Consider the following 22,403-nt stretch of genomic DNA (forward strand, 5'->3'; position numbering starts at 1 on the left):
GAAGCCTACCGTTGGTACGAGAATTTATCCCTAACTCTTAGCAGAGTCCGTAAAGGGCGCATACAACCCACCCTGCTCGCAAACGTGGCTATAAATTAGTTCCTCGAGACCCGGCCCCACAGGAGGTCCTTCGAAACATATAAGTATACTTAGCGATTTTTCCTCTTTCTCTTTGGTTCCTCATCCAATCAGGCGCTTGGTATTAATAGTCCTATAGTTCAATACATCTCACAACCAACACCCAAGGGCCAAATTTTTCTTGCACGGCGGACTTATATCGTTGTCAGGCTGCATTATCCTTCTGTACGATCCCAGAGGGAATCTGACAGGGCTCAAAAGCAAAGAATTAGCAGCCATCCTTGGGACCCAACTAAGCCAAGATCATCATCCTACAACAATCTTCAACACTATCCTCCAAATCTCTTCAATAGCCGGGTGGTCGTGATATGGAACCTAGACAACATGATCAGTTTCAGGTGAAGGAGGAGTCGTTTGCTTATGGCACCGAATCTCTTTTTCCTTCTCAGCATGGCCTCCCAATTACCTATCAAAATCGCGACCGTGAGACGGAGAAGACGGAGACACTGTGCCAGCTTGAGTGCACGGTTATGGCGTGGGAAAGGGCGCAAGGTGAAGAAAACTTTTCTCTACTGGGAGCCCAGCACAACCTCGCAGTGGCATATCGAAAAAATGGCCAGACTCAAAAAGCGATAGGGCTGCTTGAGCATGTGGTAACGGTGCGGAAAAAGATACTCCCTGAACTTGACCCATATCTTTTGGGATCCCAGTATGACCTGGCAGTCATGTATAGAACTTGCGACCGGGTCCATAAGGCAGTTCAGCTACTTGAGCATGTGATGGCGGTAGGACGAAGGGCATGGCCGGAGGATACTTCTTTGCTAGTATCATCTAGCTATCAGCTCGCTCTGGCGTATCGAGCTGGAGGTCAGATTAAGGAGGCAGTGCAGCATTTTGAGCACGTTGTGGCCGTACGAGAAAGGACACTTCCTGAGAATGATTCTTCTCTACTTCGTTCCCAATATCAATTAGCAGTCGCATATCGGATCAATGGGCAAATTAAGGAGGCAGTCCAGCTATTCGGGCATGTGGTCACGCTACAAGAGAAGACGCTTGCCGAAGAAGACCCCTCCCTACTATGGTCCCAGCATAACCTCGCAGTCGCGTACCGAAGCGACGGGCAGATTGAGAAGGCATTGGAGCTTCTTGAGCATGTGGTCGCAGTGCGACAAAGAACACGTACCGAAGATGACCCTGCTCTACTAGCATCCAAGCATGACCTCGCGGTCGCGTATTGGAGCGGTGGCCAGAATAAGAAGGCAGTCCAGCTGTTTGAGAATGTGGTCGGGGCGCAAAAAAGGCTACTTGGCGAAGAGGATTCTTCTCTACTAGCCTCCATGTGTCAGCTGGCACTCATGTATCAAACCGACGCTGTTAGAAACGCAGTGCATTTGCTCAAGGATGTCATTACTATGCAAGAAAGAACCACAGAGAATCACCTACACCGAAATGTACCTCGGAAAATGCTTGAGAATGCGACTCAGATTGAAAATCTGATTCAAAGGGCAGTTCACGGGTTTGACCTTATGGATGCGCATGCTGGGAGCCAAGCCCTTGACTTGGGAAGTCCGCTACAGCAATCGGACGTGGCTATCAATTCACCGTTCGACTCTGCTGTTACAACTGAGTCGCATTATATTCGAGGTCGGGTTTCTGGTGGCTCAGAATTCGAGAATAGCGATATAAACAGGGCCATTTTCGAACTATTCGGAGTTGAAGATCAAGGTCCACCCAGTTCTCGGTAAGAGATGCACAGTCGACGTTGACCTAGGCTAATAAACCAGTAGGGAATGTGAGAATACAAAGAAGTGGATGAGTTTATTCAATCATTTGCGTACGGATTTTGGTATCGGACGCGAGCCAGAACGCATCAAAGTCGCTATTATAGACACTGGTTTCGATATCAATCATCCACGCCTGAACGGAGAAAACCGAATTAAAGAATACAAGTCCTTTAACGGCGGTGACGTGACAGTGGATACGTCCGGCCACGGTACCCATATTGCTGGCATCCTGCTGGAGCTTACGAGCAATGTCGACCTATACATTGAAAAATTCGTCAATTCTCGAATATGCGGCGAGGAAGAGAATATTACGATACGGGAAAGGATAGTCCGAGTAATTCTTCCTTTCACTTTACTTTCCAGAGCGCACGTTGACAAGTAAAAAAGGCTTTGCGTCATGCCAGAGAGACATGGAAGGTCCATATGATCTCTCTATCGTTTGGCTTTAATAAGACAGGAACTCGGGACGAGGTAAAGGAAGAGGTCGAGGAATGCTTGAACAACAACATCGTTGTCTTTGCCTCGGCATCCAACGACGGCGGGAACAGACCACGTACCTATCCCGGGAAATATAACCGTGTTCTTTGTATCCACTCGGCAAGTGGAGTTGGCGACAAGTCCTGGTTTAGTCCGACCCCAGAAGAGCCGGATACGAAGCAGGATAACTTTAGCGCTGTTGGAGATTGCGTATCGTCATATTGGCCACTGAACGATCCGAATGTAGCGAATGTAGGGAGCAAGTATATGTCAGGCACATCATTCGCGACACCGGTGGCCGTCTCTATCGCAGCATTCATGCTGGGCTACATTCAAAGAAAAATCCCACATTATGACTGGAATATCAAGCCGAGGAGCCCAGAAGGCATTCAAAAGATCTTTCGGATGATGTCAAAGGGAAACAAGAGGGATGGATATGATTGGATCAGTCCGCAGTGGTTCTTTGGGAATTACTTACCGGAGAAGATCAAGTCGGACTTAATCCATGAACCACAGGGTTACAAATGTTGAGATCTATACTACGATGGAGCACTGAATACTGAGAGCACAGATCTACTCAAATCGGATTGACCGGAGTGTGTTGTGCGTTATTGAACTATGAACACTTTGTGGACAAAGTAGGCTACTCGGCTACTCCACTGGAAATGGTCTGCTATGGTCTCGACAAGATAGATTGAGATATACGTTCATCGTAGGGAGAACGAGACTTTCGAACATATATGCAAAAGTTAGGTTCATCGGGAGATGCTGAATAACCAAGAGGTGTGGAGAATCCAGTATTTTACCTCGCTAAATATGTGACTCAGCTTGAAGGGGAAATCTATAGACGTGATCTTGTCCTAATTAAGCCACATGTGAGGGATATTTCCCAAATGGTTTGGGCCAGAATCTGGATTGGTGGACGTACAAAGCTGGTTATACTGAATCGTGACTATAATGAGAGTAGAAGAGGTGGATATACAACAGATTCCTATTTAGAGGCACCGGAAATGGAATTGGTTGACACCTACACGGCTGATATGGCATTCCAGCAGGATAATGCGCGGATTCATAAGTCAAAACAAGCAAAAGAGTGGTTTGAAACCCATGGTATCCATGTCCTAGATTGGCCGCCCCACTCACCCGATTTGAACTCTATTGGACCTGTATGGAGGCCATTAAAAGGGAAGCTTTACCATTTATATCCAGAGCTTGCATATTTACTGTTTTTATTTTTTATAGTAGAGAATAGTAAAGAGTTAACTAAGTAAAGGATAATATTAGTAGCTAGATGGGGGGGTTTGACATCAATTTAGAAACCCGTACGGAGATAAAGACGGCTTAGTGAAGAAGAGCGAAAACTATGTATTTCATCCCTTATCTATACTCTAGTATCTTATCAAATCTTTCTCTGCTAGAATTTACAAAGATAACTTTTATATACTAGTTCTGGTTCGTTGGGTAAAGAGCTAAAGGGGTGTCCTGCTAGGGTGGTAGGCTGTCTAGGACAGACTTGTAGGTGCTAGCTGACTACTACTATACAATATCTGTTGTACGTTTTCTTTTGTTTTTTAATTTTATTTTTCATCTTATTGTATATTTTGCCCCCTACCACTTCAGCCCCTTCAGTCCTTTACCTGAACGCCCTGAAGCCCCTGAACGGATGATATAGGCCCTCGGCTAAACCTGCCGTGCTTCGTGCACTCCTTGTAATACTACTCTAGCCCTTAGACTTGCCTTCTTTTGGGGGCTACGAGCAAACTGATTTGCTGACGCTATAGAAACTAGATATATTGTGGTCATTACCACTGTCTATTCTGGTCTTGGTTATCTTCTCTGGATGGACGTAGTGAAATTTTTGTAAGCCAAGCTAAGGAAAATGGCAATTCTTCAATCAGTCAAAATTTAATTTCCTAGTACTATATCTAACTTGCTTTCAATCAAAGAAATGTGGTTTCTAGAACCTGTTAGGAGAGATTTAAATCATGCGGCTCAAGGACATACCAGATACTCTCAGAGTTCCTGTGATCACGGTCTTGGCAACTGCCTTGGGCAGAGAAAGTATATACTGTAGCTATAGGATCAAGTTTCACGACCAGGATTTGGTTACTAGTAGTATTGGTTATGTTAGGGTGGTGGGGTAACATATGAATTTATCCTAGATAAACATTTCACCAGCACCAAATTATCCTTTTATATATTTGGTGATCATACCATCCCCCTTCGTTACAGGAGCGGAATTCAGCTAGAAATCTACCAGGTGGAGACTCGAGGATTTTTTGAATTCAGAAATTCCAACACGCTAAAATCAGTCGATGCTTGTACAGCATGTACCATGGGAGTTCCATCTCAAATATTCTCGGACAGAACCTAGTAGGTCTATGCCCGCTAAAATGGCAAGTCTCGTAGGCTTGGCATTGTAGAACACCTTCAACTGAACACCTTAGTTGCCCTGCAATACAAGGAGGGGCTTCCACGATTTCCAGACTCGGCCAGGCGAGGAGAGGATAGCGGACAGCATACCTGCCATCTTCTCTTCATCGCATTCTTCATGGGCAACGTGACCTTCAACGTCTTCATGGTCACTGTCGTCCTCCAGCATCTCCTCAAGCTCGATTTCTGCATATTGAGACAATTCCACCTTCACCAGGGACGCTTCACTAGGCGTGCCCTCGGCATCCAGGGCGAAAAGCATATACCAGCCAGGAAGGAGGATACCAGCATCGTCCGGGAGGTTCGCGGTGAAAGAGTGGCCATCATGGGCGTTCAGCTCGAGCGGGACACGACGCTGGTCAGTGTTGACAGTGTGAGTAGTCGTTCCCTGGCGAACGAGGGATGCCGATCCAATGTGCTTGTCAGCGGAAAATTTCAACACCTGGCCCACGACGACTCGCTTGTCAGCGCTCAGAATCGTGGGGCGCTCGCGTAGTTCTCCGGTGGAAGTCAGCAGGTAGGGTGGAGTGAAGATCTGGGCATCGTAGTGGTTCGCAGAGCAGTTTCCACATAGACCACCACCGCCGTTCAGGACAGTCGCATCAGGGAGCAGCATGGAGATACTGTGGTAGACACGGATGATGTTTTGACCGTTCATGAGCTCGAAAGTATCCGTCTCGGGGTTGTAAAGTTCTGGATAGTGCTGAACGGTATGCTCGTTGAAGGGCTGTCCCCAGGCCTGGCCACCAGCAACAAAGACCTTGCCATCGGGAAGAACCACAGAGGTGTGGTAGACACGAGGGAAGTTCATGCCATTGCCTGAACCCTTTCCGGCCACCTTGACGAGAGGCTCCTCAAGCGGAGCGCCCAGTCTGATGATATGGGCGTTCTTGGAGGCATAAGAGCCATCATAAGAGGGCTGGCCTCCGAAAGTGAGAATCTTGCCTTGTACAGCATCAAACATGACAGCGTTGCCTGACATGGAGTCTCCATCATCCATTCGTCTTCCAGCGAAAGTGGTACTTCCGCTGCCATCAACAGTGTACCAGTGCATTTTAACACTGGGGCCAGCCTGGAAGACACTGCCATCCTTCCATCCAAACAACCAGGCATGATTATCGGCACGCCAGCGACCCAGTCGGTCATTAGTCAACATGGGGTTAACCTTTGTTCCGGAACGGGTGTACCACTTCCTCTTAATGGGGTTGTACACTTCACCGTTCTTCTCCACCTTGTTGCCACCACTCCAAGAACCACCGATCGCGAAGATTCGACCGTCGGACAGAGTCGTTGTTGCGTGGTATCCTCGAGGCTGACGCATGTCAGGGCCATACTCCCAGGTCTTTCCGTTGAAAATACTTGTTCGGCCAGCGTCACCACCACCGCTGACGACGATACTCCCGTTAAAGTCCATGGACATGCCTGGGCAAAACATATCATGGTGGGTGTCGGCGACCACAGTCTGCTCAATTGTCTTGTTCTTCGGGTTCCATGTGGTGGTGAGTGTCTTGCCACCTGGGGAAGCAAAGAACTGGTCATCAGCCCAAGCAGACCAGACAATGATCTGGCCGTTCGATTCCTGGGCCGCGCCGACTGGGATGACGGGCAAATCGAGCGTCGGTCCCCAGGCACCCTTGCCAGGCTCGATGGGGAGAGTATAATTGGCAGCGTAGATACCAAGGTTGACGATTGAAATAGGCTCGTGCCAGCCAGGCGCGTCGGGAAGAGCAGGAGTATCACCAACGAGCTTGACATAGCGCGCAGGCGTGGGGTTGAAAGCAGCGAGCTTCATGCCTTTGTTCTTGCCCCATGTTCCGTAGGCCACCGGCTCGCCCCAGTCTCGCTCATCCTTGCTAAGGTAGACACGATGGTTGGCAATCTGGCCCTCAGTGCCATTCACGTCTAACCGAGGTAGCATCGTCAAACCACTGACATTGTGCACTGTTTTCAGATCAATTGAAATCCACGGTACCCCATGACCAATGTTGTCACTTTCCCAATATGTGTCACTCTTGCCGTCAATGGCGTTTGTACACCAGTTGCGATGTTTCTCACGAGTGCAAGTGACCCGGAACTGCTTGACGTTCAACAGAGTCGAGTTGACGGGCGGTGACTGCCATTGAATTTCACCAATGACTTGGCCGTTGATTTCGGGGCGGTTGCCCTCGGTCGACTCGTAGGAGTAATCGGCGGATTTGTGGGCGCCAACGGAGACAGCTCCTAGAAGGATACTGGCAGCGTATGGAACTTTCATTGTGAAAAAATGAATAGATGGTTGACTACCTTGTATACAGGAGTTCCTCGCCAGAGAACTTATAATGGAAAGGAAGGGTTCCAATGCCAAACTCAAAACGAGAAGAGGAAGCTCAGGCGATGTCGATCAGAACGGTGGGGCTGGACCCAAGCAGCTAATGACCGCCACGCCAACATAGCGCAGGCGATGTGGGCTTCTGTATGGATGCGATCATCATACATCGACCCCACAGGGTCGCTCATGATGAATTAATGTCCCGTCATTTACATACGTGTCTTCCAGGTATCGTCCGTCATTTCACATGCCGGAGTTCTTTGGGTGTGAACCATTCTTGCTCCACAAATACGCTATGGAGGCACAAGCCTGTTAGGGAGTTCTTAATCTCTACTGAACAGATGTTACCCTGAGCGATGCTTCAATTTCCACATTGGGAATGTCTTCATATGGATTTGTGGAGGTCTTCAGAATAGACAAGTTTGCAGTTGATCTTCAGGTGGGGATTAATCGGAAACAGACTCGGACGCCACACGATATATCGCCTCTCAACAGAATGTCGAACTTGTGTTGTTCGATGATGTCAGCTTGAATCTAAAGCAGGAATGTCATTATATGCAGGATGCAATTGTGTGCATAGCCTTTATCGTATCTCTCCGATCCAACAATGGTAGGATAATGAAACATGGTCAAATAATAACCAGTAAATGTTTACATGATGACACAACTGCAAATTGGGCACAGGATGGGGCCCTCGACAGCCAGAGAAACATCCATGATCCATCTATGTACGGAGTTTCCTGATTTTTTTTTCAGCTCGTAGGTCCACAGGGGGGGCTCGGGGAAGATGTTAGCGTAGCTAGTTGTTGGGTCGAGTACAGAGAGGGCTGTACATTACACCCCCACTCACCAGTTCGCGCTTGTGAACGCCAGGTCGTCATTACGGGGCGAATCAGAAAACATCGTTTGGAAGTCAGGGGCTTTTAATTTGCTGGATGGTTGCCGATCGCGGTGCACGCTAGTTGACAGGAACAGCGATCGACGATCAAGCCGAGAACCTTTGGATCAAGATCGAGCCGAGGAAAGAGCGGTGCAGTAGTGCAGACCCACAAGGGGCCCGGGCCAGGGCGCACGCCAGCGGACCGCAACCTTCTTGACATGATTTAAGTTTCCTCAGAGTTTGACATGTTCGATACTTACGTCGACATGAAGCACGCCACTGCACGAATTGTGGGTTTCTTCCGGAGTTACTCCATATATGGTGGCGTTCTGCATGTTTTTGACATCATGGATAAACAAATACAATCCAGGCCATCCGAAGGCGGCAAGTGACCCGATTTTTTTTGTCGATAGGCGACCACCTCGGCGGGAGAAAAATTCGGTTCTCAATATCAAACCCCGCTGATAAACCAGAGCTAGCTGACTGGGGCGGGGCAAGGTCCACCTAGAATCAGCGAGAATCCCAGTTTGGCGGTGTTGAGGGTCAGCTCACAGGCAGCCAAGGTGGAAGGAAAGTGAAGCGAGTAGAAATGGATATCGATGATTAGGCCGTGGCCCGGTATTGAAATTGAAGAGATTTTATTGGATACGATATCTTTTTCAAACTATAGTGTAGAAATAAATCATAGATGTGGGAGGTTAGGCATAAGAACTCCAACTCTTCCTCATTTATTCTTTTCCCCTGATTCTCTTGTGCCTATATTTTCTAGAGCTAAAACAATGAGTCATCCAGTCGATAAAAGCAACATCCAGGGCGGTATCTGGCCGCGCTTGCCCAAGGAGTTTGAGTCCTACCTTTTCTACAAGATCACGAATGTGAACAGATTCCGCAATGACCTCAAAGATTTTATCGACGAAATCACCACTGGAGAGCAGTGTGAAGAGCGTCTGGGAAAGATCAGCTCGGCTGCAGAGAGTGGCAGACCAACAAAAATTCCCATGTCGGGTATAAATGTCTCATTTTCCCAGAAGGGGCTGCAAAAAGTAGGTTTGGCTATTTCGATTGAGTATCGGGACCCCGAATTCTTTTCTTTTTTTCAGTTTTTTTTCGGGTTTTTCAAAAAAGGATCATTAACAAGAATATAATAGTTGAACCTAGCGCAAATCAACGATGGCCTTTTTGAGAAGGGTATGTACAGCGATCTCATCTTCGAAGGCGCCGACATCCCAGAGAGATTGCTTCCCGAGTTCAAGCCACCTCCTGGACACCCAGCAAACGATGACAGCTGGCGAATTGACTTGGTCTTCATCGTGGCTGCGTCCAGCGAGCAAACTCTGAATGAGGGAATTGCCAAGATTGAGACCAATTTCCACCTAAGAGACTTGAACAAGAGTAGTATGGAATCGGTAGTCGCGAAGCATGGACAGCGTCGGCCCGGAGAACTCCGTGGCAGAGAGCAGTAAGTCAGTTCCTATCGAGCAGTAGGAATGTTCTAACTTAATACGCAGCTTCGGCTTTGAGGATCACATCTCGCAGCCTCAGATCCAGGGTCTGGATCCCGAGCCGGGTCCACGTGAGCCACTTTCGTGTCTTCCGGGGTAATATCTCCACCCATATCTATCATAACATGAGCTGATTGAATTAGATACATCTTTGTCGGTCATAAGGGAGACCCACGACGGGAAACTCCCCCCCTTGGTCCGTGGAAGGTAGTTTTCTTGTGTTCCGTCAACTAGATGAGAAGGTCCCTGAGTTCAATAAGTATGAGTTGTCTGGCTTTCCAGATTTCGGCTTCGCTAACCATGCTCAGATTTATTGAGAAAGCTGCAAAGGATATTCCGAACTATACTGGAGTCAACGGTGCCGAAAAACTGGCCGCACACATGATGGGACGTTGGAAAAGTGGTATTGTGACCTATCTCTTCATTGCTATATTCACCGTACTGATGTTCTATAGGCGCGCCCGTCGCTTTAACTCCCGACAAGGACGACAAGAGTCTTGCATTCAGAAACGACTTCGATTTCCGGCCCAAGCAGAGCATTTTGGGTTGCCCGTTCGCCGCGCATGCCCGTAAAATGCGTCCAAGAGCCGACCACAAGCGCGACCTGGGCAAAGACGACGACTTTGTGAAAGGTCAATTCACCGATCCGTTGGTTCACGACACCAGCAACCCCCCGGATGTGGAGGTTGACAGTGACGAGGAACCTGATCAGGAACCTGACAAGGAAGATGCTACCGTTATTCTGCGCCGTGGTATCACGTTTGGACCTGAGCTTGGACCGGATGAGACGGAGAAAACCACCAAAAGCCGTGGTATTTACTTCACCTGCTACCAGAGTGACATCCGAGATGGATTTAATCTTCTTATGACCCGTAAGCCCCCTTTCCGTGATTATCTTTGGATACTGCTGACAGTTATGAAGGCTGGGCAAGCAACAGCGTGTTCCCGACGTCCAAGAAGAGAGCTCACAAGGACGGCCCTGGAATGGATCCATTCATCAACCAGAGACAGCGTAAGGACCATCCTGAAGGTCATATCAGTTTGTATGACGGTGTGGATTCGGAGAAGACCCACAAACTCGAGCTTGGAACGAGTCCCTGGGTGGATCAGCGAGGAGGAGAGTATTTCTTTACTCCATCCATTCGAGGCCTGCGCTGGTTCTGCAATGCACCGCAGCTGCATTAAGAGGATGCACTTCCAATGCCCTTGCATCCTATTATGTATGACTTGATCTTCGCTAGTTGGAATTGAATTTTGGTATCGAGACCTTGCTCCCTTCCTTCACTAGAAAATCCCAATAGTGTGGATACTGTCCCATGGTTCCGAATGAAGCGACCCTTAAAGACGCCCATATTTGTTAGACCTTCCTCATCCACATCCTCATCATGTCTCGCCTAGCCAACTCAGCCAGTCAAATAATTCATTGCCCTCGAGATCTTGATTGAGGGATTCGAACACATCATCGGCATTGAAGTCACAGAAGGTATTTCTTGCTGCATCTGCAATGGCAGACTGATTGCGTGATAGATCTAAGTCAAGCAAATTCGTTGTGTCCCTCGATATGCGTTTTGACTTTGCCATTGGGCCCTCGGATCCAGCCGCGGATGGTCCAGAATTCAAAAAAGACTTCGCGTGGTCAATGAGCACTCTGGAGGCCTCCCTTAACCTCGTAGCAAGGGGATTTCGTGAAGTCATTTTCTCCAGAAACTCCGGAAGATTCTCCATAGCAGCCAGAGCCTCTTTATTTCCTTCGGATCCCGGATCGGGGTTGAGTAAGATTTCACGAAATAATAATAAAAATGCAGTGAATGGGGAGTATAGAAACTGCCAGAGAAAAGGGTGATATGGTTCGTCTGACTCCGGAGATAGGTGAAGAAGCAGGTGGAGTAATTCCTTGGAGCCAGTAATGCACTCGGAGTAACGAGGTAGGGACTTTCGAGACAGAATAATTTTCAGGTAAAGGTAGAGGAACTCTTGGCTGCGAAGACCAATGTCGATTGACTTGGCATTCTGGGCGTCGCAAAATGGTTTCTCGGACATCGCAGCAGCTTCAAGAATCTGTCAAGGATTGAGATGTCAACAGCCGTATTTGAATGCAAAGCCCCCGGGATTGAAACATACCTTGTGTGCCTGCTTATACCAATATTCAAGGCTAACAATTGCCATCTCTATCGCGATATTCTGATCCTCTATTACACCATAGAGGCACTGCCAGATATCTGCCATAACTTTCGAGAGCAGAAATTTCTGGTATATGAGGTGCGATGCAAAATATCCTTTGCTACCGTCTGATGTTTGTTGCTGTGTAGATGGTCGGATCTGCTCCAATGTTGGGAGGTTGATCTCATTGACCATCCCCTGGTGGAAGGTCGGAGATCGACCAAATATGACAGCGAGCGCCTTATCCACGAGGTTGAGCTGCCAGAACCTCAACTGCCGCTGTTCCCGAGTCTGAGTGTCAATCCTTTTGTGGGTAACCCCCAGAGCTTGCAACATTCTGCAAGCGCTTGTAGATAGCATCCAGCATAAGGATGGGTCGACCAAGTTCGGTACAAGACCAATAACCATGAGAATAGCCTGAATATTCGCATCGCTAGGTTTGAGCAGGACGCTGATGTTTTCGAGTGAGGCCCAGAGGTCCTGTCGCAGCTGGTCTTTGAGATGAGGATCGTCGACTGCTTTTAATATAATGCAGTAGTACATCACTAACCAGGCCTTCTCTTGTATCTGGTCTTGGCGACCTGCTTTGAGAGATCGTACCACCTCAGGAGGCGCCGGGCTGAGCAAGGGTTCTTTATCTCGGAAGGCATTATCAAAAACTAATGGCAATGTCAGCGGCGGAAATAGAATTTGCAGCTCTAATATAATGCACACTTTCCGACCATCTTGAGGCATATTTCTTGAACCAAAGTCGCGTCCTCTTTCTTGATTTACCACTCTCCGGCAAAGTTGGCTCGCGGTCAACAGGTGTGGCTGTACAGGCTTCGGTCAAAATCAGCAGTGCGTCAGATGGCCCTCTTTGATCTGCGGTCTTAGAGCCACCCAAGCATTCCTGGGTCATTTCAATATCAGACGCAAGATATGACTGTAGACTACTGTCGCTTCGAATAATCTTGGGAGTCGAGCCATCATCGGTCTGAGTTAAGCGCTGAGAAGTCGCGTCTCTAGCCTGTTGTGTCTCGTGCTTTCGCTTTTTGGCACGACGAATGACGCCCGATCGCGAGTAAATACACGAAATTCCGGATTTCGTGCAGCGTTTGCATCCATTTTGTTCGCGGGAGCAAGTGACCTGCCAAGGGGGGTTTAGGTTCCAATGCTCGCTCGCGGATGTAAGTTAATACGCGAGGCTTACCTTGCTCGATCTGCATGAGTCGCAGGCATATTCCGAAAGGGTGGTATTCTGATCGCTCAGCGTTGGAGGCATTTTCGAGGCGGACGTGCTTGTTGTTGAAGCTAATCTCCGTGCCAGAAAAAGTCGGAAGTTACCGGACAGGTGGCGTGGCCTGCGCGTAACTTCCGAGTGGACTTAAACTCCGAATCCCGATATCTCATATTAACCTCCGATGTATTCAAGCATGCGAGATCAATTCGAGTACAACTTTCGGTATTTAACTGCCATTGAAAAAAATCTATAAATATGTCGCCTCTCACTGCCTTCTCGTCTGCGTCCGCATTCAAATCGTCCCTCGAGTTTCACTCATAACATGATGCAGACACAAGCCCCCATCGCCATCATCGGTGCCGGCCCAGCGGGTCTTACTCTCGCACGGCTCTTGGAAGTTGCCGAGATACCTTATGTTGTCTTTGAACGAGATGTCTCTGCAAATTGGGCGAATGAACATCAGAGCAGCGGTACACTCGATCTTCACCCTAATACAGGCCAGGCCGCCCTCCTTGAAGCCGGCTTACTTCCAAAATTCCAATCTCTTGCACGCTATGGTGTTCCGATTACTATAGCTGATGCTCAGGGGAAGATTCATTCCTTTCTTTCTCGTGAGGGCGACGAAGACGAGCCAGAGATCGATCGAAAGGATCTACGAGACCTACTTCTCAGCTCTCTTCCACCGTCCAAGATTCTTTGGGATCACAAAATACAAAGGATCGAGAAAGAAAACAATGGCTCTGTGACTATTTATTTCACGCACCAGGACCCTAAATCGGGATTTCGTCTTGTGGTTGGCGCAGACGGTGCTTGGTCTAAAGTTCGGTCGACAGTGAGTAAACTTCCTAGTTCCCATATGGCTCCAGTGGAGTAGCCGGATTCCAAACTCACGATATTATTGTAATAGATCATCTCCTCCAAACCGCAATACTCCGGTATTCACTTCTTTTCCTCTTTTATCAAACCCGAGAACCCCATCTACCCGCTGGCTGCCTCAAAGGCAGGTACAGGAAGCTTTCTTGCCTTTGGCAAAGAACGGCAAATCTTTCTGTACTACCTCGGTGATGGGTCGTACCATGTCTCCGTGGGTCTGAAGATTTCCGAGAAAAACATACCTGACGAATCTATACTCGCAAGTGCATCCACTTTGTGGGATACCTTTCTGCAGGAATACTTCACAGGATGGGCTTCAGACCTCACAAAATTCGTTCGATCATGTGATGGCAAATTTCGCTCATGGCCATTGTATACCATGACTGAGGATGCAATCCTATCCTGGGATCACGTTCCAAGAGTAACACTTGTTGGCGATGCCGTGCATTTGACGTAAGTATATACTGAACCGGTTCTCTTCCCTATTAGATAGCCAAAGGAATATCTTCCCGCTGACAGAAGTTGCTTTTGTTGCCTTTCTACAGAGTACCGACCGGAGATGGAGTTAACAATGCCATGCATGATAGCGTCAACTTAGCGAGGCATATCATTTTGCTTGGCGTAAATGACCTGGAATCAGCAACATTAGCATACGAGAAGGAGATGCGCCCGCGTGCTGTGGCAGCAATCCAAAAGGGTCACTGGATGACTCGTCATATGTTTCTAGCCAAGGGCCCGGAGGAGATACTGGCGGCAATGGGGACAGATGATTAGGCCTAGTGATACGTCTCGTTATCGATAAACCTAGATTTTTTGAGTGTCGATAACAGAGCAAAAACTTGATAAAGGATGAAAAGCAGTAAAGCACAATATAGCACATGAAAGAGGAAGGAAAACAGAGAAAGAAGCCAAGGCGTCATAATGTGCCCAGTTCAACCGAGCCTTTGAATGATTTCAAGAGTCTAGCTGCAGCATAATGGCCTTGGCCCTCTGCAAGCTCAATAGCGTCGTAATAGTAACCCTCAAAATCACCCACGACCTTTGCTCCTTCGTCTAAAAGCATTTGTAACATATCAATGCGACCATGTTCTGCAGCGCCCATCAAAGCCGTACGCCCATTTTCCCGTGCGGGTTCTTGGTTGATATCTGAACCAAGATCAAGCAGCCTCCTCGCAATGCCGATGTATCCTTGAATAGCCGCGATCTGTAAAGCAGTCGCACCTCCGTCGTAGGCACCAGGAGCATTTACATCAGCCCCATACTCTAGAAGAAGGTTGACAATCTCCATGTTTCCAAGCTCAACAGCTTGCTGCAATGGTGTTCGTCTCAGTTTACCTTCTCCTAAATAGTTGACATTGGCCCCGTTCTCCAGAAGAAGGTTGACAATCTCCATGTTTCCAAGCTCAACAGCTTGCTGCAATGGTGTCCTTCTCAATTTACCTTCTCCTAAATAGTTGACATTGACTCCCTTTGAGACTATTAGATCACGAACGACCGATGCTTGCTGCGTTTTCACAGCTGCTTGCAGAGGGGTATATGTCCGAAATTGGCGCCTGGCTGGCTCATCAGATGAGGGATCACTGGCAATGTCACAGCTCAATTCTGATTCGAGCCGCATTAACTCGACTATATGAGCGTGTCTTTTTTCAAAGATTGCCATTGTTAAAGCACGGCTCACAGACTCTGGACTCCAAGACATCTGCGCTGAAGAGGCCCATTCAAGAAGGTACTTGAACATAACCTCATCGGCTTTCCAAGCCGCTATTTCAAGTACAGACTCGAAAGAACAGCCTTGCAGGTGATACACGTTCTTAATATCCCATTTGTGATCAGACATTTGAGGTGTCCCCCTCAAGTCGACATTTGCTTCTCGGAGTAGCTCTAGGGCGAGCATTGAGGCTTTCAACACCGCAGCTGAAGCTGCCGTCGGGGCACTTCCCGTGAAACTTGCAAGCAAGATCGGTAGAAGATCAAAATTGTCCTTGATAGCTTCCGTGAGATCATCATCTGTCGCTTTGGTACCACGCTCAAGGAGAGCTAGTACAATGGCTGAGTTATGTATTTCAATGGCGGCCCGCAGTGGTGTTTTCTCAAGCAAAGCTGTTTTGTTCCGTTCTTTATCGGCATTTCTCTGGAGTAAGAACCATGCCAGACCATTATCCTGAGCTGAAATAGCCGCTGCAAGGAGCTTAGGACCAGACTCATCCAGCAGTCGCGGAAGAATTCCATCGTTCTTCAGAAAGATAGCAGTTTGTAAATTGCCAATTCTGTTGATTCGTGGTCCTATCGCTCTTGCACCAGCACTTATAAGCTTGTTGATCATCGTCTCATTCCCAACTTCGACAGCTGCTCCAAGGATAGTCTCCGGGTCAATATCGAAAACGTCATTTAATCGAGCATTTGAGCCGATTAAAAGGTCAACGATATCAGTGACATCTTGCTGAACAGCAATCATAAGTGCCGAGGGAGAGTCTTGGCTTAAGCATGGCTCTCGATCGATCTTAGCACCGTAACGAATTAACACTTGACAAAGAGCAAGATTTTTAGTTGGAACGGCACGCTCAAGTAACGTCTTTTCACCCTCGTCAGCAGCTTGATTGTCAGCACTCGAGCCGAGTAAAACTTCAGTAATATCAATGAAGCCTTTTTCAACTGCTAAATCCAGTGGTGAAATGTAGGGCGGCCAAATAAGGAACGGATATTCGCTAACCGAAGCTTGAAGTAAAGGTTGTACGGCACCAATACATCCATGCCTGGTCGCAAGTTCTAGCAAAGTAGTCTCGTGTTGGACTTCACCACCTATCCTGCGTATCTCCAATGGCAACAGCCCATTCAGGTTAGCCCCCTTGTCAACGAAACGCTCAATGATAAGCAGATTGTTACACCACACGGCCTCTTGAAGTATCTCGGTATCATGACCCCGTTGCTTTCCCAGATCTTGATGTAAATATATGTCGATGATCTTTTCAATCAGAGTAAAATCCCGAATATCACCAGGTGTATAAGAAGCTGCTAAACGGGCGCATTTCCATGTCACTGTGCGGCAGTGATCCAGGAGTATACGAATGGCAGCCTCATTGTCACGATAGAGGGCATAAAACAGGGCAGTTTTGCCATCGTCGCCAATCGAGAAATTCACATCGGCACCGTGAGAAATCAAAAGATTGATAAAATGAACACTTCCTCTTTTTGCCGATACAAACTGCAAAGGAGCAACGAAGTTTGCATCCTGCCACGCTACTTTCCCCTCGATCAACCCATTGGGGCTCATACCAGACTGGAGCATCCTTTGGACAATGTCAAAGTTTTCTTGTCTTACTGCAGCAGCAAACAACCTTTCGGCGATAGACTCGGCAGTTGGCTCGCGAGCTGAAAGTAGAATCTCGAGATGCTTTGAATCATTCCAGCCAGTATCCTTCAGAATTTGTAACACTAGTTTGTCGTTCCGTGCCAGTGTGTCTTCGAAATATTCTTTAGGATCTCGCGCGGTCAGGTTATTTGAGATAAGGTAGAGTAATACACTCATATGCTCCCGAACTCCTGCTCTTGAAGTACTCAGATCTGCTGACAAGATATCATGCTGGCCGGGCTCGTTTTCTGGCATGAGGATACTCAGAGCTGCTGACGTACGGGAAGCGCTATGCATGTTTGGAGAGTGCTGGAGTTTATTCCACGATACAATTTTGCTCAAGTGTTGCATGAGCTCAAAGTCCATGCCCTTGACCACTTCATAGCCATTATGCGACTTGAAAGCGAGGGAGGCAGAGGAAGAGAGGGAGGCATCTAAATATATAACGAAGCATTTAGTTAAACTCATACCTAGGTAAATATTTCAAAAGTTGGTCTCACCATCATTTTGTAAGGGTTGAAGTAGACGCATGAATCGTATCCACGGAAGAGGATTGTTCCACGAAATCTGTAAACCAGGCGATACGGGCGTAGCCACAACATAGCCTTCAGGGGTACTTGGAGAAAGGCCTAGAAATTGTTTATTACACGTTCAGATGAGGTCAAAAGATGAGGCTTACCACGTCGGGAATATTCGCTCATGAAACCCTTTCTGTAACTCGATCTAGCGATCTTCGCAGGATGGATCTGAACCCCATTGATGAAGACCTCGCTTTCCTTCTCATTTTCTCGCTTCCTTTTGTCGACTTTCCTGGAAATCCATTGGTCGTCTCTCGGCTGGGAATGCTTTCTCAACCCCCACTCTTTGAATTTCTTCGAGTACACTGCACCGCTATATCGCCGTGAGCGGAGAATCCAACCCCGGATCTAAAAGAAACTTACCTTTTGTTCCAGGAGTATTCTGTTGCCATGAAGCTCATCACTTCATCACGTGTCTTATTCTCGTGAATGTATAACCTTTCGATCTCGGACTTGTAGAGATCCCATCCTGGGTCGGCCATTGTGACTGTAAAAAGGTTCGATGGTTACCGTCTACGTATTAGAGGGACTGGGAGCTTGAAACGAATCCCACGGACGGGGTCACGCTTTTTAAAGGAAAATCCTCGAAAATGTATTTTCTTTTTCTGGATGGCTGTCTGCCTTGCCTCACTCTGGGTTGGCGCGTGGTTAACTCACCTCGCATATCGACAACGCAACTGCAGGGCTAACTGGTCCATTTGGCTTTGACACTGCAGCCACTCTGGGGTCGAACGCTCCCCCGGCTTGTCAACGCCTGGGTATGTGGAGCAATATATGGATATGTAATTGGCTTAATTCCAATTTCTCAGGACCAGAAAAATGCCCTCATTGGCTCATTCCCAAATTTTCCTGCAGATCAAGCTGCTACTTGTGAAATGGTTGGGCTCGCGCATATCGGGGTTCAGTGCCTCTACAAAGGGCTTGGACTTAGGGTCAACTAACCTAAGCACCTTGGTGGCGTTCTGAAATCAAAGGCCCTGATTTGTCCATTCCCAAATTTTCACGATTCTATATGGCACGGCGCCTCTCACCCCTGCCGATATGTAAAGATCTACAATATTTTGAGTTGGAACACCTTTCTCGTATTCAATGGATCTTGAGTACTTAATCGATATCGTATCCTACGCCAGACATAATATCTAAATCAAGGATTGAGAGCCCTCCGAACACAGTCCATTCAAGTTGTTCTTCTTTGAAGGAATCTTTCCCCGGCCACAGAAAACTTCAAGTTATTATTTTGCTTGCTATCTCTTTCGGCCATGGCTTGGTCAAAAATCAACATGAACTGGGATGGCGATCAAAGCAATTATCATAAACACCATATGACGGGCCTTTCTCAGGCTCAAGCTCATCCATTCCCGCACATGTCCCCAAGCCATGATTGGAGGTGGAGTGGGGATGCAAGAGCATCAACATCGAATTGGAATGCTGCTTCGTCTTCCCACGCTACGCCATCTGTCAGTGGAGATTTTCACTGGAATGCACCATCTCCAACAAAGGCTGTCAATGCGACTTCGACTATCTTCGACAATCCTACTCCAAGTCCCAGTCTGAATTATTCTCCCGAAACGACACCAACTTTCTTCTCACATGTTGATCGCATCTCGCCGGGGAGTCAGTCTGCGGACTTCCCAGATCAAGCAAACCAGGAGGAGGATACCTGCAATAACGAAGTCTACAATCGAGCCCTCAGTCATCAGCCCCATGGCCGTCTTCAAACTACACGCAAGAGGTCCAGAATATCCCAGCGGTATGTTATTTCTTATGTTTTTTATTTTCTCGATTCCCTTGATACTTGCCTCGACAACGCAATTTGTATTAGTATATGAGGGTGATTACTTACCATTCTCATATACAGATCACAGGATCACCCACTAGCTGCCCCCATACGCTGCAAATGGGACGGTTGTCGTTATTCCGGCACATTCAAGCGAGAATCTTTATTGATTCGACATCTCAAAAAACTCCACTTTTCTCCGGTGCTCACCCATGTCCCATTCAAAATTGTGATATGGTGTGCAATCGGGCAGATAATCTCACGCAGCACATGAGAAATATACATGTTTAGAGGCATAGCATGTGTATCAATGGAGTCTAACGGAATCGTTTTGATTTATCAGTGGTAGTTGTTGGGCTTTTGTATTTTTTTGCTTGATAATGTCGGCGCATGCTTATTTGGACTGATTAGTTTGTCTGGCAGACTGGAAGGAGGAATCACTAGGTCTTCTGCCTTTGTTCTAATCTATTGTCGGATGGAGTTCGTACCTTGAAATTTCCCAATGAGCTTTGAATGATAAACGAGGATTTTACCGCGATGTCGTTTACCAGAACTTATAACTAGTATTAAATTGGTGCCAGAATACCTCGGTCATGAATAGTAGTACGATATGATATCAGGAACGGTTTGAAGGAATAATCCCACAATATGGCCAACTACTAAAAGCTAACGGTCTACCTACCCACCCACCCCGAGAATCATGAACGTAGTACTACTATTGTAAGCTACGGTATGAATAGTCCGATATCACAGTCAAGTAAATTCTTTGTATCAAAAAATATGATTTATCGATTCATGGCGAAGACCGGTCGATTTATTGCAGGCCCTCCACCTTCCACACCTTGACCGCAGCATCGACACCCGCGGAAACAATCTTAGAGCCGGCATCAACCCAAGCCACACCGTTGACTCCCTCCTTATGAGCATTCTTAACCTCCAACTTGGTACCAGGCTTAGCCAAGCTCCAGACAAAGATATTGGTATCCAACGATCCGCTAACAACATGAGAACCGGCCTTGTTCCAAGCAAGGGAAGTAACGCGAGCTGTGTGTGCCGTCCAGCGATCAGTGACGAGACTTCCATCAGCGACCTTGTAGACAACGATACGCCCTTTTCCATTTCCAATAGCTAGGTTGGCAGCATCGGGGGAGAAAGCAAGTTGAGAGATCTGATCCCGCGAAGCCGCGATCTCAGACTGGACCGACAAGCCCGAGCTGGAGATATTGCAGATCTGAACAGATCCGTCCTCACCACCAACAGCAGCAAGAGCGCCATGGGCAGCGACAGTCGTAACGCCGACCTTACTCTTGAACTCGCCAGTCTTCTTGCCATCCTGGAAAATTTCCACGGCCTCAGCCCCACCAACAAGAACGGTGTTATCGCCCGCCGCAACACCCTTGGGCTGTCCGCCGAGCTTGGCAGCAGTGCCAGTGAAAGTCTTCGCGCTGGCATCAATCGAGCGGATCGTGTCGTCCCAGCCAACACTGTAAATCCTACCCGCGCCCTCGGATGTCGGTTCCAGACCGGCAATGTAACCGGGGTGACCATCACCCTCAATATCGCCAGCGATACCCGTAGCAGCGTCCCAACTGCAGACGCGGCCATCAAAGCTACCAGTCCACAGCGTCTCCTTACCGTCTACCGTGGACTGGCCCAGGGAGGTAATATTCTTTTGGTGGCCTTGAACAACCTGTCGGGGCTCGGGAGTACCCTCCACCAGGTAATTCAGATCACCACTCAGAGACAAACTGATAAGCAGGTTATCGCTTCTAGCCGGCGGCCAAACAACGCCAACCTGTTGATCGCGAACAGCCAGGGCACCCTCCTCACCCAGAGTCCAGCTCTGAGTAGCTTTACCAGCCTCGACATCCCAAATCTTAACAGTGCGGTCCGCACTCGCAGTGACAAACTTGCGCGAGTCCTTCGACCACGACAGTCCAAAGATACTACCCTTATGCTCTCCCTCACCAATTTGACCCCGAGCTTCACCCGTCTTGCCATCGTAGAGCCAGATCTTACGATCAGCACCCACACTAGCCAAAGTCGAGCCATCGGGACTAAATTCCACGCCGTCGATGTAGTTCGTGTGCTTGTCTCCGATTCCGGTATTGAATTTGAATGGTGCGCCGTGGTAGAAGACCAGCTTCTTATCGTCGCCGGCGGCCGCGGCTCGGAGTGGTCGCTGCTGTCTGATGGAGACCGAGTTGATTTGTTGCGTGTGGCCGTAGATTTCTCCAACTGTGTTGCCGCTGTCCCAGCTGATGCAGTGTCCGTAGCGTTGCTTTCCGTCACCGACGGCGATGATGCGCTGCGAATCACCGTCCCATGCTAGGTCGTTGATGCGGCCGTTGACGATGCTGTATTCACCCTTGGTGATGCCGTCGCCGATGCAGTCCCATACTCTCACGATACCGGCGGCATCACCACTGGCGACGTAGAAGCCTGAGGGGGAGAAGCGAGCGACGGTTGTCGCGGCCTTGTGTTCGGTGTATTGTCTGGCGACTGCGGGGTCATCGATCGATCGTAGGAAGATGGATTTGTTGGACTGTAATTGACGAGGTCAGGAAATAGTCATGGGTACATGTGGGATTCGTGTGGCATTGGAGGAGTGTCGTACAGCATAAGCAAGTCGCTCGCCTTTGGAGTCGGATGCAAGCTGGGTGGGCTGGCCACGAGTGGTGGAGGGGCTCGCGGCCCAGATGGATTCTGCGGGGAATGTAAGCCTTGTGGTATATCCAGCATCAGTTAAGGTCCGTATATGCATACCGTTTGTGATTGACATTGGGGGGGTGTACGGTGGAGGTGGGGGAAAGGTGAGAGTCGAAATGGAGGGGAGAAGTTCCAAGTTGCCCACGTTGTTTACTGACGTCGGGGGCGGGTCAGGGCCACATCGCAAATCAGGCAGCTCGTTTCACCTCAGCCACGCATGGACAATTAGGGCTGAGGGTGTGCTAGGCTACAATTAATGTTCTCAGATACAGA

The 22,403-nt window shown here is 48.2% G+C and overlaps 8 protein-coding genes across 8 annotated transcripts; 4 read left to right on the forward strand and 4 right to left on the reverse strand.

Moving 5' to 3' along the window:
• Positions 1-446: 446 nt before the first annotated feature.
• On the forward strand, positions 447-2,870 carry N7509_009877 (uncharacterized protein; the record flags this gene model as incomplete). Its single annotated transcript, XM_056634514.1, has 3 exons — positions 447-1,819; positions 1,866-2,196; positions 2,250-2,870. The coding sequence occupies 3 exons, from the start codon at positions 447-449 to the stop codon at positions 2,868-2,870; spliced, it is 2,325 nt and encodes a 774-aa protein (XP_056485134.1).
• A 1,912-nt stretch (positions 2,871-4,782) lies between these two features.
• Positions 4,783-7,026, reverse strand: N7509_009878 (uncharacterized protein; the record flags this gene model as incomplete). The annotated part of the gene is made up of 1 exon (XM_056634515.1): positions 4,783-7,026. The coding sequence occupies one exon, from the start codon at positions 7,024-7,026 to the stop codon at positions 4,783-4,785; it is 2,244 nt and encodes a 747-aa protein (XP_056485135.1).
• A 1,713-nt stretch (positions 7,027-8,739) lies between these two features.
• Positions 8,740-10,647, forward strand: N7509_009879 (Dyp-type peroxidase; the record flags this gene model as incomplete). The annotated part of the gene is made up of 7 exons (XM_056634516.1): positions 8,740-9,003; positions 9,109-9,419; positions 9,469-9,533; positions 9,628-9,721; positions 9,771-9,865; positions 9,918-10,334; positions 10,385-10,647. The coding sequence occupies 7 exons, from the start codon at positions 8,740-8,742 to the stop codon at positions 10,645-10,647; spliced, it is 1,509 nt and encodes a 502-aa protein (XP_056485136.1).
• A 198-nt stretch (positions 10,648-10,845) lies between these two features.
• On the reverse strand, positions 10,846-12,886 carry N7509_009880 (transcriptional regulator family TF; the record flags this gene model as incomplete). Its single annotated transcript, XM_056634517.1, has 4 exons — positions 10,846-11,520; positions 11,584-12,281; positions 12,397-12,751; positions 12,815-12,886. 4 exons carry the CDS (start codon positions 12,884-12,886, stop codon positions 10,846-10,848), a joined length of 1,800 nt encoding a protein of 599 aa, XP_056485137.1.
• A 280-nt stretch (positions 12,887-13,166) lies between these two features.
• On the forward strand, positions 13,167-14,491 carry N7509_009881 (FAD-dependent oxidoreductase; the record flags this gene model as incomplete). The annotated part of the gene is made up of 3 exons (XM_056634518.1): positions 13,167-13,676; positions 13,752-14,170; positions 14,263-14,491. The coding sequence occupies 3 exons, from the start codon at positions 13,167-13,169 to the stop codon at positions 14,489-14,491; spliced, it is 1,158 nt and encodes a 385-aa protein (XP_056485138.1).
• A 142-nt stretch (positions 14,492-14,633) lies between these two features.
• N7509_009882 (ankyrin) lies at positions 14,634-18,126 on the reverse strand (the record flags this gene model as incomplete). The annotated part of the gene is made up of 4 exons (XM_056634519.1): positions 14,634-17,500; positions 17,567-17,695; positions 17,746-17,957; positions 18,008-18,126. 4 exons carry the CDS (start codon positions 18,124-18,126, stop codon positions 14,634-14,636), a joined length of 3,327 nt encoding a protein of 1,108 aa, XP_056485139.1.
• A 798-nt stretch (positions 18,127-18,924) lies between these two features.
• N7509_009883 (uncharacterized protein) lies at positions 18,925-19,473 on the forward strand (the record flags this gene model as incomplete). The annotated part of the gene is made up of 1 exon (XM_056634520.1): positions 18,925-19,473. One exon carries the CDS (start codon positions 18,925-18,927, stop codon positions 19,471-19,473), a length of 549 nt encoding a protein of 182 aa, XP_056485140.1.
• A 762-nt stretch (positions 19,474-20,235) lies between these two features.
• On the reverse strand, positions 20,236-22,203 carry N7509_009884 (WD40 repeat domain-containing protein; the record flags this gene model as incomplete). Its single annotated transcript, XM_056634521.1, has 3 exons — positions 20,236-21,966; positions 22,039-22,127; positions 22,188-22,203. The coding sequence occupies 3 exons, from the start codon at positions 22,201-22,203 to the stop codon at positions 20,236-20,238; spliced, it is 1,836 nt and encodes a 611-aa protein (XP_056485141.1).
• Between the last annotated feature and the right edge of the window lie 200 nt (positions 22,204-22,403).

The sequence above is a fragment of the Penicillium cosmopolitanum genome (assembly GCF_028827165.1).
Source record: "Penicillium cosmopolitanum strain IBT 29677 chromosome Unknown utg000009l:1.0-9042332.0:1.0-9050551.0, whole genome shotgun sequence".
NCBI lineage: Eukaryota > Fungi > Ascomycota > Eurotiomycetes > Eurotiales > Aspergillaceae > Penicillium > Penicillium cosmopolitanum.